This window comes from Diceros bicornis, chromosome 34 (assembly GCF_020826845.1).
Source record: "Diceros bicornis minor isolate mBicDic1 chromosome 34, mDicBic1.mat.cur, whole genome shotgun sequence".
Classification (NCBI taxonomy): domain Eukaryota; kingdom Metazoa; phylum Chordata; class Mammalia; order Perissodactyla; family Rhinocerotidae; genus Diceros; species Diceros bicornis.
Window position 1 is genome coordinate 33,003,306 of NC_080773.1, and position 19,367 is coordinate 33,022,672.

The window sequence follows — 19,367 nt, forward strand, 5'->3', positions numbered from 1 at the left end:
TTTCCACCAGTGGAGACTACATGCAAGGCATGAGTTTACCCAGCAGGGGTGGGGTCCCCTGATCAAAGGTCTCAGAGTAGATCATCAGCATACACACCAGCACTGACAACCAAAGCTGTGTCTCCTGCCACTCTTAGGGTTGGAGGGGGGTGCACACGCCCTGAGGCTTCAGGACACAGAACAGAACCAGAGACCTGGCCCCTGCTCCATCCCATGCCAATGGTGACAGCTTTTCCAGCAGTAGAGACTGATATTCAAGGCAGAAATTTCCCCAGCAGGGGTGGGGCACTCTCATCTGAAGTTTCAGAGCAGACTACCAGCACACAGCAGCACCACAGACCAGAGGCAGTGACCCTGACCACCCTCAGTGGTGGCAGGTGGACACGCATGTCCTGAGGCATTAGGACATAGAGAAGTGCTGGTAACATAGCCCCTCCTCCTCCCTCTGCAGTGGCACTGATCTCTCCTGCAGTGGGGACAGCAACCCAATGTGGATTTCACCTGCAGGAGCAGGGTGCCCTAACCTGAGGTCTCACGAATCACACCAGCGGGCATCAGTGACCAGAGACTGCAGGGTCAGCATCAACACTTGCAGCTTAGCCACCACTCCTCCCCCAGCAGTGGCAGATGGCACCTGCAACTTGAGGTTCCAGGAATCACAGCAGAACCTGAGACCCTGTCCCCAGTGACAGCATCCCCAACAACAGCTCTACAAGAAACAGAGGCTTAATTACAAGAACTTGGGCCCCCTAGAGCATGAGCGACACCTGTGAACCCAGCAATCCTGGCAGTGGTGATACCTGCACCCCCAGATAAACCAGGAGCTGAAGCACAGGTGATGCACTGGACAGCAACACCCAAGCCCATGGAAAGCCCAGAGAGCAAGCCGGGGAACACAAGACTCAGGCAACCCCAGAAGCAGCAGAAGTGCTTACAGCCCAGAGACCCCAGTGGCAACACTGGAGACTCCAGCAACATTGAAAGCAGCAAGGCACCACCAACTTCAGAGAAACAAGCAGCATAAGAAGGGCACTGAAGGGGCCAGCGCAGTGGAGCAAGTGGTGAAGTGTGCGCACTCCGCTGCCTTGGCGCAGGGTTGGCTGGTTCAGATCCCAGGCATACACCGATGCACTGCTTGGCAAGCCATGCTATGGCGGCATGCCATATAAAGTGGAGGAAGATGGGCATGGATATTAGCCCAGGGCCAGTCTTCCTTAGCAAAAAAGAGGAGGATTGGCAGATGTTAGCTCAGGGCCAATCTTCCTCACAAATAAAAAAAGAAGGGCACTGATGACACCTCTAACAGAGGCAATGGAGAGTGGAAAGTGCAGGCTCTCAAGTACAGCCAGATGCAGCACAGAACCAAAGTAACTAAAGCCTTACCCAGTAGAAAAGGTGCTGCCACAAATGTGCCAGCAGTGGATAAATTCATCAAACAACATGAAGAACTAGTGTAGCGTGGCAGAACAGAAGGAAAATAACGACTCTCCAGAAACCAACCTTGAAGTCACACAAGAATACACTATGTCCGACAGAGAATTCAAAATAGCTGTCATAAAGAAACTCAATGAGCTACAGTAAAATTCAGAAAGACAGTTCAATGAGCTCAGGGATAAAATTGATGAACAGAAGGAATACTTCACCAAAAGGCTGAAGCTATAAAAAAAAAATACAAAGAGAAATTCTAGATATGAAGAACTCAATTAAGAAGATAAAAAATGATGCACAAAGCATAGAAAATAGATCAGACGTTTATGATGGAGAGAATCAGTGAGCTTGAAGATAGAAACCTAGAAATGATCCAGGTGGACGAGGAGAGAATATAAGGCTTTTTTAAAAAGGAAAAATTCTTTGACAAATATCCAACTCAATTAGGAAAAGTACCATAAGGAATATAAACATTCTAGAGGTAGAAGAGAGAGCGAAAGGAGCAGAGTTTATTCAAAGAAATAATAGCTGGGAAATTCCCAAACCTGAGGAAGGACCTGGACACACAAGTACATGAAGCTAATAGAACTCCTAATTACACCAATGCAAAAAGGCCTTCTCCAAGGCATATCAGATCAAAACTGGCAAAAATCAATGACAAAGAAAAAATACTAAGGAAAGCAAGAGAGAAGAAAATAACCTACAAAGGAAGCCCCATCCGGCCTGTCAGCAGATTTATCAGCAGAAAACTTACAGGCCAAGAGAGAGCAGAATGCTATATTCAAAATACTGAAAGACAAAAACGCTCAGCCAAGAATACTCTACCCTGTGAAAGTATCCTTCAGATATGACGGAGAAATAAAAGCTTTCCCAGATAAACAAAAGGTGAGGGAGTTCATCACCACTAGCCCTGAGACGAGAAATGAGGAAGGGAGCCCTCCTACCTGAAACCAAAAGGAAAAAGTTTACAAAGCTTTGAGCAAGGTGATAGTAAGACAAGCAGAATCATAAAATTGCACCTGTATATCAGAAGTGGCTAGCAAACAATTAACTACAACATAAAAGATGAAGGGAAAGAAAGCATCAAAACTAACAATAAACACTTCAATTAGGGCACAAAATCACAAATCAATAAAGAATAACTTGTAACAACAAAACATAGAAAGGGAAGAGGAAAGGGATGGAACCTGCATAGACCAATGGAGATAAGAGGCTATCAGAAAAGGACTAGCTCATCTATGAGATCTATTATATGAACCTCATGGTAACCACAGAACAAAAATTGATCAGAGTCACAAATCATAAGTAAAGGGAAAACCAGCACAAAAAACCACCAAACTGAAATGGCAGACAGAAATATAAGGGAAAAGAAACAATGCAAACATAGAACAACTGGAAAACAAAAAAAAAGATGGAAGAATTAAACCTTCATATATCAATAATCACTCTAAGCATAAACAGATTGAATTCAACATTCAAAAGACACAGAGTGGCTGAACCAGTAAAAAACAAGACCCAACAATATGCTGCCTCCAGGAAACACATCTCAGCTCTAAAGACAATCACAGGCTCAGAATGAAGGGAGGGAAGATGATACTCCAAGCAAATGGCACAAAAGAAAGCATGTCTTGCAATACTTATATAGCACAAAGGAGACTTCAAGACAAAAAAGATAACGAAAGACAAACAAGGGCACTGCATAATGATAAAAGGAACTTTCCGCCAAGAAGGCATAACACTTATGAATGTATGTGCACCTAACACAGAAGCACCAAAGTATATGAAGCAAATATTAGCAGGCCTTAAGGGAGAAATTAACAGAAACAAAATAATAGTAGGGGACCTCAACACCCCACTTACATCACTAGATAGATCATCCAGACAGAAAGTCAACAAGGATACGGTGGCCTTAAGTGAAACACTAGACCAGATGATTGGACTTAATAGATATATATAGAACATTCCATCCAAAAACGGCAGAATACATACTCTTCTCAAGTGCACATAGAACATTCTCAAACACAGACCATATGTTGAGAAACAAAGCAAGCCTCCATAAATTTAAGAAAATTGAAATATCAAGCATCTTTTCCAGATACAGTACTATGAAACTAGAAATCAAATGGAAGAAAAAGACGGGAAGTCACAAATATGTGGAGACAAAGCAACAGGCTACTGAACAACTGTTCGATCAATGAAGAAAGAAAAGGGGAAATCAAAAAATACCTACAGACAAATGAAAAGGAAAACACAATTTAACAAACTTTATGGAATGCAGCAAAACCACTATAAATGGGGAAAGTTACAGCAATACAGGCCGACCACAAGAAACAAGAAAAATCTCCAACAAACAAGCTGATCCTATACCTAAAAGACCAGAAAAGAAGAACAAAAAAACTGAAAGTCAGAGGAAGGAAGCAAATAATAAAAACCAGAAAAGAAATAAATGAAATAAAAACTAAAAAAAAAAAAAAATAGAAAGGATGAATGAAAAAAGCTGGTTCTTTGAGAAGATAAACGAAATTGACAAATCTTTAGCCAGACTCTCTAAGGAAAAAAGAAAGAACATTCAAAGAAATAAAATCAAAAATGAAACAGTAGAAATTCCACCCAACAACACAGGAATACAAAGGATTATAAAAGAATACTATGAAATGCTATATGCTGAAAAACTGGATAACCTATAAGAAATGGATAAATCTTTAGAATCATATAACCTCCAAAAACTGACTTAAGGAGAAACAGAGAATCTGAATAGACCAATCCCTAGCAAAGAGATTGAAACAGTAATCAAAAACCTCCCAAAAAACAAAGTCCAGACCAGACAGCTTCTCTGGTGAATTCTACCACTCATTCAAAGAAGATTTAACACCTATCCTTCTCAAACTATTCTGAAAATTTGAACAGGGCAGTATGCTTCCCAACACATTTTACAAGGTCAACATTACCTGGACATCCAAACCAGACAAGGACAACCCAAAAGGGAAAATTACAGGCCAAAATCGCTGATGAATATAGATGGAAAAATCTTTAACAAATTATTAGCAAATCAAATACAACAAAGCATTAAAAGTTTATACACAACAATCAAGCGGGATTTATTCAGGTATGCAGGGATGGTTCAACATCCGCAAATCAATCAATTTGATACATCACATTGACAAAATGAAGAATAGGAATCATGTAATCATCTCAATAGAGGCAGTGAAAGCATTTGACAAGATCCTACATCCATTTATGACAAAAAATCTAAACAAAATGGGCATAGAAGGAAAGTACCTCAATATAATAAAGGCCATACATGACAAACCCAAAGTAAAACCATAATCAATGCAGAAAAACTGACAGCTATCCCTCTAAGAACAAGAACAAGACAAGGGTCCCTGCTCTAACCACTGTTATTCAACATAGTATTGGAAGTCCTATGTAGAGGAACTAGGCAAGAAAAAGAAATAGAAGGGATCCAAATTGGAAAGGAGAAGTAAAACTGTCACTATTTGCAGATGACATGATTCCATACATAGAAATCCCTAGTGAATCCACCAAAAAACTAGGTTAAAAATTTAATGAATTCAGTGAAGTTGCAGGATACACAATCAACATACAAATATCATTCGCATTTTTAAACACTAACAATGAACTATCAGAAAGACAAATGAAGAATACAATCCGCTGACTTATTTCACTTTGCATTATACCCTCAATGTCCATCCATGTTGTCACAAATGGCTGGATTTCGTCGTTTCTTATGGCTGAGTAGTATTCCATTGTGTATATATACCACAGCTTCTTTATCCATTCGTCAAATACCGTATGATTTCCTTCATTAAGTAGTAGATAATAACAACAATAAACAAACACATAGGGACAGAGATTGGATTGGTGGTTACCAGAGGGGAAGGGGGGAGGAAGGAGGGTGAAAGGGATAATTCGGTACATGTGTGTGGTGATGGGTTGTAATTAGTATTTTGGTGGTGAACATGATGTAGTCCATGCAGAAATAGAAGTACAATGATGTACACCTGAAATTTTTGCAATGTTATAAACCAATGTTACTGCAATAAACAAAAAATTAAATAAATAAATAAATAAATAAATAAATAAATAAATAAATAAATAAAAATACAGGATGCTCAGTTAAAAAAAAAAAAAGAATACAATCCGCTTTATGATCCCAACAAAAAAGGATATAATAAATAGGAATAAATTTAACCAAGGGGGTGAAAGACCTAAACACTGAAAACTATAAGACATGATTGAAAGAAGTCAATGATGACATAAAGAAATGAAAAGATATTCTGTGCTCACGGAAAAATAAATTCAGGTAAAAAGTCCATATTACATGAAGCAAACTGCAGATTCAATGTCAATGCAATCCCATTCAGAATCCCAATGACATCTTTCCCAGAAATAGAACAAAGAATCCTAAAATTTATATGGAACAACAAAAGACCTCCAATAGCCAAAGCAATCCTGGGAAAAAAGAACAAAACTGGAGGTATCACCCTCCTTAATTCAAAATAAAATACAAAGCTATAGTAAGCAAAACAGCACAGTAGGGGCAGATAAACAGACACACAGATCAATGGAACAGAATTGAGAGCCCAGAAATAAATCCACACATCTATGGACACATAATCTTTGACAAAGGAGCCAAGAACACACAACGGGAAAAGGAATGTCTCTTCAATAATTGATGTTGGGAAAACTGGACACCTACATGCAAAAGAATGGAAGTAGACCATTATCTTATACCAAGCACATAAGTTAACTCAAAATGGATTCAAGACTTGAATGTAAGACCTGAAACCATAAACACCCAGAAGAAAATATAGGCAATACACTCTTTCACATTGGTCTTTGCAGTATCTTTTCGAACACCATGTCGACTCAGGCAAGGGTGCCGAAAGAAAAAATAAATAAGTGGGACTACATCAGACTCAAAAGCTTCTACAAGTCAAAGGAACCATGAACAAAATGAAAAGACAACCAACCAACAGGGAGAAAATACTTGCAAATCATATATCAAACAAGGGCTTAATTTCCAAAATATATAAAGAACTCATACAACTCAAGAACAAAAAACAAACAACCCGATCATAAAATGAGCAGAGCATATGAACAGACATTTTTCCAAAGAAGATATACAGATGACCAACAGGCACTTGAAAAGATGTTCAATGTCACTAATTATTAGGGGTATACAAATCAAAACTACAATGAGATATCACTGTATACCTTTTAGAACGGCTATAATTATCAAGGAAAAAATAACAAATGTTTGAGAGGAGGTGGAGAGTAGGGAACCCTCATACACTGCTGGTAGGAATACAAACTGGTGCAGCCATATGGAAAACAGTATGGAGATGTCTCAAAAAATTAAAAATTGAAATACTATACAATACTGGTATCAACTGGATAGAGCCATTACTGGGTATTTATCCAAAGAACTCGAAATCAACAATTCAAAGAGACATGCACCCCTATGTTCATTTGAGCATTATTAGCTATAACCAAGACGTGGAAGTAACCCAGTGCCCATGGATAAAGAAGACGTGGAATACATAAACAATGGAATACGACTCAGCCATAAAAAAAGACAAAGCATCCCATTTGCAACAGCATAGATGGATCTTGAGGGTATGATGTTAAACGAAATAAGCCAGACAGACAAAGACAAACATTACATGATTTCACTCATATGTGGAAGATAAGCAAACACTTGGATAAAGAAAGCAGATTAGTGGTTACCAGAGGGGAAGTGGGTGGTGGGGAGGGCAAAGCGGTAAAGGGGACATATGTATGGTGATGGATAAAAACTGGACTATGGGTGGTGAGCATGATGCAGTCTATACAGATAAATAATAATGTACACCTGAAATTACACGATGTTATAGACCATTACGACCTGAAGAAAATAATTGGAAAACACATATAATAATAACAAGAGCAATGACTCAACCTACCACCATTTTTGTGAAGGTTATACATACGCAATCTTCTGCCACGTAATTTTTGTAAAACGTAAACGAAGTAAGGGTTAGGAATAAATTATTTCAGATTTGTGGAGAAGAGCACCTCATGGAGGTGGAATGAGGGAAAGATTTTAAATCAAAATTACATGCTGATCCAGAAGACTGGATGGCACAGCTACTCAGTAAGGTTCAGCTGGTGTGATAGTTTAAGAATCAAGGTGTGACAACATCCATGAAAGTACCTTCTTTAGGTTCATCATTTATACCCTTGGACAGAATAGTTGCCAAAAATATGTGGGGACTATTGATAGAGGCCGAGGAAGAATGAACAATTATGCTGTTGTCTCTCTAGCAACGCTTGTTCTGGACAATGTGCACACACTGTGAGTACAGCTTTTCAGAAATTCATTATCATTGTCCCCTGCTGTACAGAAAGAGACAGAAGATCAGCATTAAGAAGCAAGAGTCATGAGCTCACTTGGTATTTCAGAGCAAATCTCAGGCAGGAAATTATTTCCATCCTGCTCATTGCCTGTGATCTCTCTTACCACTCACTTTATACAGAAAGTTTAAAGTGCTCATGTGGAACCATGGACAGAAAGTAGGGATCAGCCTGGACTGATTGTAGTCTGGAGTTCAGATAATTACATCTTCATGATGTCAGGCACTTCTGCAAGCCCCACCCAGGAGGAGGAAAGAGGATGTGGATTGTCTTCATTCTGGTGGTGAGAGTGGGGTCACTCACACTTCCTGGAGGTCTGTGTCACTTGCAGAGTTATCTGTTCCTCATAAAAGCACATCACTGGGGCCAGCAGGACAACTTGGACACAGGACCATGTCCCTGGTTCTTCCCACCCTGCTCTGTCTTGGTGAGTCTGGGAGAGAGGGGCCCAGCTACAAATACAAGGCTACAGGGGGCAGGGCTGCCGGTTCTGGAAGGCGGAGCTGTCTCACCTGCTGTTTCCTTCCAGGGTTGTATCCAGGCCACTGCACTCAGTCACAGAACAGTAAGCATTCCTCTTAATACGCCCAAGTCCCTTCTCCTGATTTAGGCCAGATATCAGCTCTCTTGGCAGTTGAGAAGAAGGGACTCAGCATTCTGACCAGTGGCTGTAAGAGGGGATGAAGTGGATGGATGGTGTGAAGAACAGTCCCACCTGTAATTCTGTTATCTGTTCCCTTTCTTCTAGGAAATCTCCCCCGACCTGATATCACAGCTGTGCCTGAATCCATGGTTCTGTCCAAGGATCCAGTGAGTATCCAGTGCCAAGGGCCTGCAGAAGCTACAGCATATGTGATATCTAAAGTGGGAAGCCCTGAGCGCTCACACACAGAGAAACAACTGCTGTCTAAGACTACCAATACTTTGCATATTGCACAGATGACACCAGACGGGACAGGGCTGTACCACTGCTCCTATCAGAGCGGAGACAGCTGGTCCCAGTTCAGTGACACCCTGCAGCTGGTGATGACCGGTGAGTGTACACAGAGGCAGCAGAGCCAGGACTGACTCCTTTACAGAGGGAAGAACCAGACTTTGCAGACACAAAAGCACACAGGACAACAACTCCTATCCTTAGGAAGGAATCAAGGATGATGCAAAGACAGATTCCTCAGGGCGGGACAAGGGGATAGAAACCAGAGCCCTGTCTGCTCCTGGGGAACAAAAAGGGACAATGCATGTTTGTGGTCCTGCCCTTTGTCACCAAACTTCCTTCTTTCTCAGGAGCTTATGACAAACCCTCCCTCTCAAGCATGACTGGCACCCGGGTGGCTTCAGGGGAGAATGTGAAGTTGCAGTGTTTCTCAAGATTCAAGTTTGATGCATTTATTCTTATCGAAGAAGATGAAGTTCACGCCATCCAGAACCAAAGCTCCACCCCCCAGGATGGTGGACATCAGGCCATCTTCCTCTTGAATCACGTCTCCTCCACACTAGCAGGGACCTACAGATGCTACGGTGCCCTCCATAATTACCCCTATGTGTGGTCTCATGCCAGTGACCCATTGCAGCTTCAGGTCAGAGGTGAGGAAGCCCCAGTGCACCCATCCTCATGTCCCCTCCTTGAGACCGACACTGTCCAGGTGGAGCAGTGATTGGGAAATGGAGGACAGTGTGGTGGGAAGGCGGTGTCACCACCATCTGCTTAGACAGGAAGCTCTGAGGAGCTCACTCTCCTCACCCACAATGCAGCCCTCCTACCGCATGCCCGGGGGCCAGGGAAGGAGAGTGTAGTCATGGGGAATCTGGGTAGAAGGGAGCCTGAGCAGAGAGAAAGACAACCACTCCCATTTCAGCCCCATTTGCAGAAGCTCCTGATCCCATGAACTCCACATATTTTCTTGGTGAGTAACTCAGTTTAGATGGAAAACTAAAAAACATTCAAGTAACAGAGAGAAAGAAAACCACTCTGATTTCAGCCCCATTTGCAGAAGCTCCTGAAGGTCCTGATCCCACGACGTCCAGACCTTCAACTGGTGAGTAACTGAGTTTAGATGGAAAACTGAAAAAACATTCAGGTAGACGAGAGGAAGAAAACCACTCTGATTTCATCCCATTTTCAGGAGCTCCTGGAGATCTGTACTCCACGAAGCCCAGACATTCAACTGGTGAGTAACCGAGTTTAGGTGCAAAACTGAAACAAAGACTTTCCATTTTCTCTTCTCTCAGATTTGGAGTAAAAGGATTATTTACCAGAGATAGAGCCAGCTTTTTCAAAGGGCTTCTGATGGCTGGAGGCAGGGAGCAAACAGATAAAGGAGGTTGCTCTCCACAAGGATCAGCAGAAGGTTAGAGGGTCTATGAATTGCAAATCAAATCAATAATGCCCATAGATACCATTCGTCGTTGATGCACATTCCCAATATTTCTGAGAGCGGCTATGAGTCACTCACCCACTGCGCCCTACTCCCAGAAGGACAAATACTCATAGTATCAGCTCAGGATATCTGTTCTAGGGGGTTCTGGACTCAACCTGGTTCTCTGGAGGCTTCCTCCCTACACTGGGCTTGAGGACACAAAAATTATGAGAGCTGTTTCTACAATTAATTCACTGTGTCCCCCTGGGTAAGTCTTTTCCCCCCTCTGAGCATCATTTTCCCCACATATATAGAAGCAAATTCTGTACAGGATTAAGGACTGTTGAGACAAGACCTTCTGTGGTGTGGCCGTTGTCACTCCTTGCCTATGTGCTGAGAAGAATTTACTATGAACTTGATTCCAGTCCCAAGTCACATCTCTATCTGTGCCTGTGATGTGGCTGCATTGGGGGACTGTTCATGGAGAAATAGACACATGAGGAGTTTCCAAGGGTGGCGCGGAAGGTGAGAGGTTTCCGCTTGGATTTGTTGCTTTTGAGTTGGCTGGGCATCATCCTAGGGGAAATGTACCCCTGGAAGTCAGCTTTATAATTCTTGAGCCAGAGCGTGCAGGACTGGAGATACAGATGTGGAATTGCTGAGCCTAAAGATCACAAAGCAAGTAGACTAGATAATCCAGGCACTGTGGATAGAGCGAGGAGGGAGTCCTAAAGGAAAACACAAATATGCATGCAAACAAAATCTATTGGGGACAAAATACGTAAGAGATTGATAGAATAGAGATTGGGAGGCTGTGATCTGAGGGTTAAATCCAGCTCACTGCCTATTTGGTTAAAAAAAAAAATTATTGGATCTAGCCACGCTTTATGGGAATCTAGCCAACGCAATTCTTTATGTGTTGTCTGTGGCTGCTTTTTCGCAGTGCAAATGCATACTTTTTCCACAAATTTCAATATAACTGCTGAATTCTTGGTTCTTGAAATGAGCTCTCCCCTCGGCTCTGCTATCATCACACTCTGCGTTTATCTCTGCTAGCTTTTTCCTGTGCTGTTCTTCCTCTACTTCATGGGTGGGCAAATATTTCCCATAACAGGCCAGATAGTAGAGGTTTTCATTTTTGTGGGTGTCTGGTCTCTTTCGCAACTACTCAGCTCTGACTTTGTAGCACCAAAGCCACCACGGACCATATACAGAAGCCAGCAAGCAAGGTCATGTTCCCACAAAACGTTACGAATGGGCACTGAAATTTGGATATCAGATAGCTCATATGAGTTGCAAAATATTGTTCCTCTTTCAACTTGTGTCGACAGTTTAAAAATGTAAAATCCATTCTGAGCTCGAGGGCCACACGATAATAGCGATGTGCCAGGTTTGGTCCACAGGCCATCAGGTCCTGATCTCTATTTTAATACAAATTTCTATTTCTGAGTCCATCATCTATGGCTATGAGGTGATCAAAGCTCTTTCTCCTTTTCTAAGAAACGGGGTCAACAGTTCTGTGCTTTGAGATTGTGATGCGGTCTGAGAGAGTGCCCAGAGACTGTGCCCTGTGTGACGGTACCTCATAAAGGACAGCTGCTCCAACGCTATTCCCTCTTTTGTAGCCCCACCTTCCAACGAAAACTCCCTGGAGAAACACCAGAACGTTCTGATTGGAGTCCCAGTGGCCATTGCTCTCCTCCTTCTTGTCCTCCTCCTCCTCTTCATCATCCACCGTCGCAAAGCCAAAAGCAGTATGTCCTTGAGAGGGGGAGGGAAGCCTACGCAGAGCCCCCGGTGCTGCAAATTATACAGAAGAAATGGGGAAGGGCATTTGCTGGGGGCGGGGAAGGGGCGTGAAGGAGTCCAGAGACAAGGAGGTGTGGGCTGGTTTGCTGGCTCCTGCTGTGATTGTGATAACTTCCAGTGACCCAGCGCCTACCTGTGAAATCAGAACACAGGGCCGGAGGAATGTACTACAGCCCTCTCTGAAAACGTGACCACCTCTGTCTTAGTCCATTCCGACTGCCGTAACAGAATACCGTAGACAGGAGGCTCAAACAACACGCATTTCTCACAGTTCTGGAGGCTGGGTGGTCCAAGAGGAAGGTGCTGGTGATTCAGTTCCTGGTGAGGGTTCGTCTGCATGGCCACCTTCTTGCTGTGTCCTCACAGTGGAGAGACAGGGAGCTAGATTTCTGGCCCCTTCTTAGAAGGGCATGAATTACATCCCGAGAATCCCACCCTCATGACCCCATCTAAACTGAATTGCCTCCCAAAGACGCCACCTCCAAACACCGTCACACTGGGAGTTAGGGATTGGGCAGATGAATTTTTTTTATTGATGTTTTAATGGTTTCTAACATTGTGAAATTTTGGGTTGCACATTTTTGTTTGTCCATCACCATATATATGACTCCCTTCACCCCTTGTGCCCACCCCCCACCCCCACTGCCCCTGGTAACCACAGTCCAGTTTTCTCTGTCCATGTGTTGATTTATATTCCACATATGAGTGAGATCATACACTGTTTGTCTTTCTCTTTCTGGCTTATTTCACTTAACATAATACGCTCCAGGCCCATCCACATTGTTGCAAATGGGACGATTTTGTCTTTTTTTATGGCTGAGTAGTATTCCATTGTATATACATATCACATTTTCTTAATCCAATCATCAGTCGAGGGACATCTAGGTTGCTTCCACTTCTTGGCTATGGTGAATAATGCTGCAATGAACATAAGGGTGCATAAGCCTCTTTGGATTGTTGATTTCAGGTGCGTTGGATAGATTCCCAGTAGTGGGATGGCTGGATAATAGGGCATCTCTATTTTTAATTCTTTGAGGAATCTCCATACCGTTTTCCATAGAGGCTGCACCAATTTGCATTCCCACCAGCTGTGTATGAGGGTTCCTGTTTCTCCATATCCTCTCCAACATTTGTTGTTTTTTGTCTTGGTGATTATAGCCATTCTAATGGGTGTGAGGTGTATCTTAGTGTTGTTTTGATTTGCATTTCTCTGATGATTAGTGATGTTGAGCATCTTTTCATGTGCCTATTGGCCATCTGTATATCTTCCTTGGAGAAGTGTCTGTTCATTTCCTCTGCCCATTTTTTGATCGGGAGGTTTGTTTTTTTCTTGTTCGGTTGTGTGAGTTCTTTATATATTACGGAGATCAACCCCTTGTCAGATGTATGTTTTGCAAATATTCTCTCCCAGCTGGTGGGTTGTCTGTTCATCTTGATTCTGGTTTCATTGGTCTTATAAAAGCTCTTTAATCTGATAAAGTCTCACTTGTTTATTTTTTCTTTAGTTTCTCTAGTCTGGGTAGGTATGTCATCCGAAAGATTCCTTTAAAACCAATGTCAAATAGTGTGTTGCCTATATTTTCTTCTATGAGTTTTATAGTTTCAGGTCTCACCTTCAGGTCTTTGATCCACTTTGAGTTAATTTTTGTGAATGGCGATAGCACATGGTCCACTTTCATTCTTTTGCATGTGGCTGTCCAGTTTTCCCAACACCATTTATTGACAAGACTTTCCTTTCTCCATTGCATGTTCTTAGCACCTTTGTCAAAGATTAGCTGTCCGTATATGTGTGGTTTTATTTCTGGGCTTTCAATTCTGTTCCATTGATCTGTGTGTCTGTTTTTGTACCAGTACCATGCTGTTTTGATTACTATTGCTTTGTAGTATGTTTTGAAGTCAGGGATTGTGATGCCTCCTGCTTTGTTCTTTTTTCTTAGGATTTCTTTAGCTATTCGGGGTCTTTTGTTGCCCCATATAAATTTTAGTATTCTTTTTTCTATTTCTGTGAAGAATGTCCTTGGGATTCTGATTGGGATTGCATTGAATCTGTAGATTGCTTTAGGTAATATAGACATTTTAACTATGTTTATTCTTCCAATCCACGTGCATGGGATATCTTTGCATTTCTTTATGTCATCATGGATTTCTTTCAATAATGTCTTGTAGTTCTCATTGTATAGGTCCTTCACCTCCTTGGTAAGATTTATTCCTAGGTATTTTATTCTTTTTGATGCAATGGTAAATGGTATTATCTTTTTGAGCTCTCTTTCTGTTAGTTTATATTAGCATACAGAAATGCAACTGAGTTTTGTAGATTGATTTTGTACCCTGCAACTTTGCTGTAGTTGTTGATTGTTTCTAATAGTTTTCCAACAGATTCTTTAGGGTTTTCTATATATACAATCATGTCATCTGCAAATAGTGAGAGTTTCACTTCTTCGTTACCTATTTGGATTCCTTTTATTCCTTTTTCTTGCCTAATTGCTCTGGCCAAAACCTCCAGTACTATGTTGAACCGGAGTGGTGAGAGTGGGCAGCCCTGCCTCGTTCCTGTTCTCAGAGGAATGGCTTTCAGTCTTTCCCCGTTGAGTATGATGTTGGCTGTGGATTTGTCATATACGGCCTTTATTATGTTGAGGTACTTTCCTTCTATTCCCATTTTATTGAGAGTTTTTATCATAAATGGATGTTGTATCTTGTCAAATGCCTTCTCTGCGTCTATTGAGATGATCATGTGGTTTTTATTGTTTGTTGTGTTGATGTGATGTATCACGTTGATTGATTTGCGGATGTTGAACCACCCCTGCGTCCCTGGTATAAATCTCACTTGATCATGGTGTATGATCTTTTTAATGTATTGTTGTATTCGGTTTGCCAATATTTTGTTGAGGATTTTTGCATCAATGTTCATCAGCGATATTGGCCTGTAATTTTCTTTCTTTGTATTGTCTTTGTCTGGCTTTGGTATCAGGGTGATGTTGGCCTCGTAGAATGATTTAGCGAGTGTTCCATCTTCCTCTATTTTTTGGAATAGTTTGAGAAGGATGGGTATTAAATCTTCTTTGAATGTTTGGTAAAATTCACTGGAGAAGCCATCTGGTCCTGGACTTTTATTTTTTGGGAGGTTTTTGATTACCATTTCAATCTCTTTACTTGTTATTGGTCTATTCAGATTCTCCATTTCTTCTTGGTTCAGTTTTGGGAGGTTGTATAAGTCTAAGAATTTATCCATTTCTTCTAGATTGTCCAATTTGTTGGCATATCATTTCTCAAGTATTCTCTTATAATCCTCTGTATTTCCATGGTATCCATTGTAATTTCTCCTCTTTCATTTCTAATTTTATTTACTTGAGCCTTTTCTCTTTTTTTCTTAGTAAGCCTGGCTAAGGGTTTGTCGATTTTGTTTATCTTCTCGAAGAACCAACTCTTTGTTTCATTAATCCTTTCTACTGTTTTTTTGGTCTCAATTTCATTTATTTCTGCTCTGATTTTTATTATTTCTCTCCTTCTGCAGGCTTTGGGCTTTGTTTGTTCTTCTTTTTCTAGTTCTGTTAGGTGTAATTTAAGGTTGCTTATTTGGGCTTTTTCTTGTTTGTTAAGGTGGGCTTGTATCGCTATGAGTTTCCCTCTCAGGACCACTTTTGCTGCATCCCATATGGTTTGATATGGCATATTATCATTTTCATTTGTTTCCAGATAGTTTTTGATTTCTCCTTTAATTTAATCAATGATCCATTGGTTGTTCAGTAACATGTTGTTTAATCTCCACATTTTTGTCACTTTCCCAGTTTTTTTTTCATGGTTTATTTCCAGTTTCATAGCCTTGTGGTCTGAAAAGATGCTTGTTATGATTTCAATCTTCTTAAATTTATTGAGGCTTGCTTTGTTTCCCAACATATGGTCTATCCTAGAGAATGTTCCATGCGCGCTTGAGAAGAATGTGTAGTCAGCTGTTTTTGGATGGTGTGCTCTGTATATGTCTACTAGGTCCCTCTCATCCAGTTATTCATTTAAGTCTACTATTTCTTTATTGACTTTTTGTCTGGATGATCTATCCATTGTTGTAAGTGGGGTGTTAAGATCCCCTACTATTATTGTGTTGTTGTTGATGTCTCCTTTTAGGTTTGTTAATAGTTGCTTTATGTACATTGGTGCTCCTATGTTGGGTGCATATATATTTATAAGTGATATGTCTTCTTGATGGAGTGTCCCGTTTATCATTATATATTTCCCTTCTTTGTCTTTCTTAACCTGTTTTATCTTGAAGTCTACTTTGTCTGATATGAGTATGGCAACACCTGCTTTCTTTTGTTTGCCATTAGCTTGGAGTATTGTCTTCCATCCTTTCACTCTGAGCCTGTGCTTGTCTTTAGTGCTAAGATGTGTTTCCTGAAGGCAGCATATTGTTGGGTCTTGCTTTTTAATCCATCCTGTCAGCAGACGAATTTTGAGGGGGCACAAATATGCAGTCCATAACAACCCCCCCTCCATCTAGATGCTGCTAGGAGTGACAGACAGCTAGAGGCAGCTGGACCGATGGACGGACAGGTAAGAGTCTCCTCCTCTATCCTGCCCCCAGTAATCCCCCATGTTGCACCCCCATTTCATATTCTCCCTTCCTTCCTCAGGCCTCTGAAGCTAGAGATCCACAGGATGTCACCTATTCCCAGGTGACCTCCAGTGTCCCCACTCAGGGGACAGCTGCCACACCCTCCTTGTTGCCCAGACAGACCCAGACCAGTGAGTATGCAACACTTGCCCTGAGATAAGCCACGTGCCGGTGCCTGCATTTCACGGGCAGGAGGACTTACAGCTGCCCGTTGGGAGGTCCCTCCTCTGGACTCACTGATTCTAAATCTGAGGCCGTCAGCCTGGCTGAGGGGACCCACGTGACTCAGAAGTCCCCGCTGCCCTCCTGAATCTCAAGACCTCAAGATTATCACCCAATCAGTTCCAGAATCTCTACTATAATTGCCCAGCAATTCCCAAAACCCTCCAAAGTTATCGGAAGAATGATAGGGTAATTTTTCATAAGTTCTCATTATTCATCAATTAAACAAATATACTTAAATCCTCTTGGTACCAGGTTTTATGTTACAGCCTAGAGGCATAGAAAAGATCCTTAAACCATCCCTCTTGTCTAGCGTAGATGTGGGCCAAATCTGGCAAGCCGCCTGTTCTTGTACAGCCCAACATTTTACATTTTTACACTCTTTTACTTTTTCTGGCTTTATTTTATGGTAAAATACACATAACATAAAATTTACCGTCTTAGCCATTTTTAAGTGTAAAGTTCCATGGCGTGAAGTACATTCACACTGTTATACAACCGTCACCACCATTGCATTTTATATCGTTGGAAAAATCAAAAGAAGAATAACATTTTAAGAGCTTTATTGAGGTTAATTGATATGCAAAGAACTGCACATATTTAATGTGTACAATTTGATGAGATTGAACATATACAAACACTGTGGTACCATCACCACAATCAAGGTAACAGACATATCCATATTCATGAAGCCCAAAGGACCCCAAATAGGATGAAAGCATACAAAAAAGAATTACATTTTCTGACATGTGAAAATTATATGAAATTCAAATTTCAGTGTCCATACACTGTTGGAATACAGCCACGTATGTTCATTTGCGTACTACCTGTGGCTGCTTTCACACTATATTGGCCGAGTTAAAGAGATGCAACAGAGACCAGATGGCTCTCAAAGCCTAAGATATTTACTATTTCGCCCTTGACAGAAAACATTTGCCAACCCCTGGTCTAGTGCAATAGTTTCCAAAATTTAGTTTGAATGAGAATTGTTGGGGGAAAGATGGAGAAGAGAGGTTACAGATTGATTCCATGGCTTCTTCACCCAGCCAAGGACAGTACTCAGGAAACTGTATTATTTATAAAATCCCATTATTTCTAATTCAGACAATTAAGAGACCACAACTTAAGAGATATGTCTCTAGTGCTGTGATTTTCAATCTTGGTTGCATATTTAAATCTACTAAAGAATTTTTTAAATCCTGGAAACCAAGATTCCCCACCACCACTACCACCATTTTGATTGATAAGAATCTCTTGGAATGGGACCACAGCAGGAACATTTCTTAAGGCTTCCCAGGTTATTCTGATGTGCAGCCAAGGTTGAGAACCAGTGATGTGCAGAAGTCAGCAAACCGCTGATAGGTAAATGAATGGTTGGCGTGACTATGTTCCAATAAAACTTTATTTACAGAAACAGGAGACTGACCCTCAGCCTGCGCTTTTGCTGACCTTACACCAGACCAGAGATTGGCAAACCACACTCCATGGGCCAAATCTGGCCCATCGCCTGTTTTTTATAAATAAAGCTTTATTAGAACACAGCCATGCTCATTTCCATATTGTCCATGGCTGCTTCTGCACTGCAGTGGCAAAGCTGAGTCTTTGAGACAGGAACTGTGGTTCACAAAGCCTGAGATATTTACTATCTGGCCCTTTACAAAAACATTGCCAACCCCTGGTCTAGTGGGTGAAGAAAGTTAGGTAGACAGAATATTCTGTAACAATGCAGTTGGTCAAGTTATCTGGAAGCAATAACCAATGGCACACAGGGAATTAACCAGATGAACAGAAACCAGCCATCGAGGCCATAGCAAAGGATTCGTGGGCATAAGATGCATCCAGGAGAAGATGCAATCCCAGAGTTCAAAACAGTATTATTAGCTATAGTCATCATCATGTACACCTTAAATATATATGATTTTTATTTAAAAATAAAATTAAAAAGTGCACCATCTCTTTCAACAAAAAGACACTGTAAATAAATATCACCCCGTGTGTTAGGAACCAGAAGCCTCTGGCTTGGATTGAGAACCAAGTGGAGGAGAAACATGAAAAGAGATAAGACGGCTGGGAATCCGCTGAGGTCAGATTCAAACGAGTCTTGAAAATCATGTTAAGTCTGGATTTTATAGAAAAGGGAGTGGGAATCAAGGAGGAGTTTTGAATGGAGCACTGACAGGATCAGGACTGTGTCTGAGAAAGATCTCCCTGGAGGCCACTGTGGAGACTGGACTGGAAGGGAGGAGACTGAGGAAAAGAGAGTCCTTCTGCTGACTAGTGAAAGAGTCCCCAGCAGAGAAGGTCAGGTCTGAGTCAGTAAGGTCATGGGCATGGAAGGAAGGAGCAGATTTTAGAGCTACGCAGAAGGTAGCAACACAGAGCCTGGATTGCCTGACTAGCTGCTGGGGTTGAGTCAGAGGAAGAAGTTGGCGGAACCGTCAGTTGGTGCAGAATTTCTAGAAGGCAGTTTGCCACGTGTCTCAAAATATAAGATATGGGTCACGTTTGACTCAACAAACCCATTT

The 19,367-nt window shown here is 41.5% G+C and overlaps 1 protein-coding gene across 1 annotated transcript; it reads left to right on the forward strand.

The window, feature by feature from the left end:
* The first annotated feature begins 8,138 nt into the window (after window positions 1-8,138).
* LOC131397422 (leukocyte immunoglobulin-like receptor subfamily B member 4) lies at window positions 8,139-17,082 on the forward strand. Its single transcript, XM_058530269.1, has 9 exons — window positions 8,139-8,272; window positions 8,375-8,410; window positions 8,594-8,878; window positions 9,130-9,429; window positions 9,702-9,749; window positions 9,825-9,881; window positions 11,828-11,956; window positions 16,507-16,559; window positions 16,640-17,082. The coding sequence occupies exons 1-9, from the start codon at window positions 8,239-8,241 to the stop codon at window positions 16,778-16,780; spliced, it is 1,083 nt and encodes a 360-aa protein (XP_058386252.1). The 5' UTR covers window positions 8,139-8,238; the 3' UTR covers window positions 16,781-17,082.
* Window positions 17,083-19,367: the final 2,285 nt, after the last annotated feature.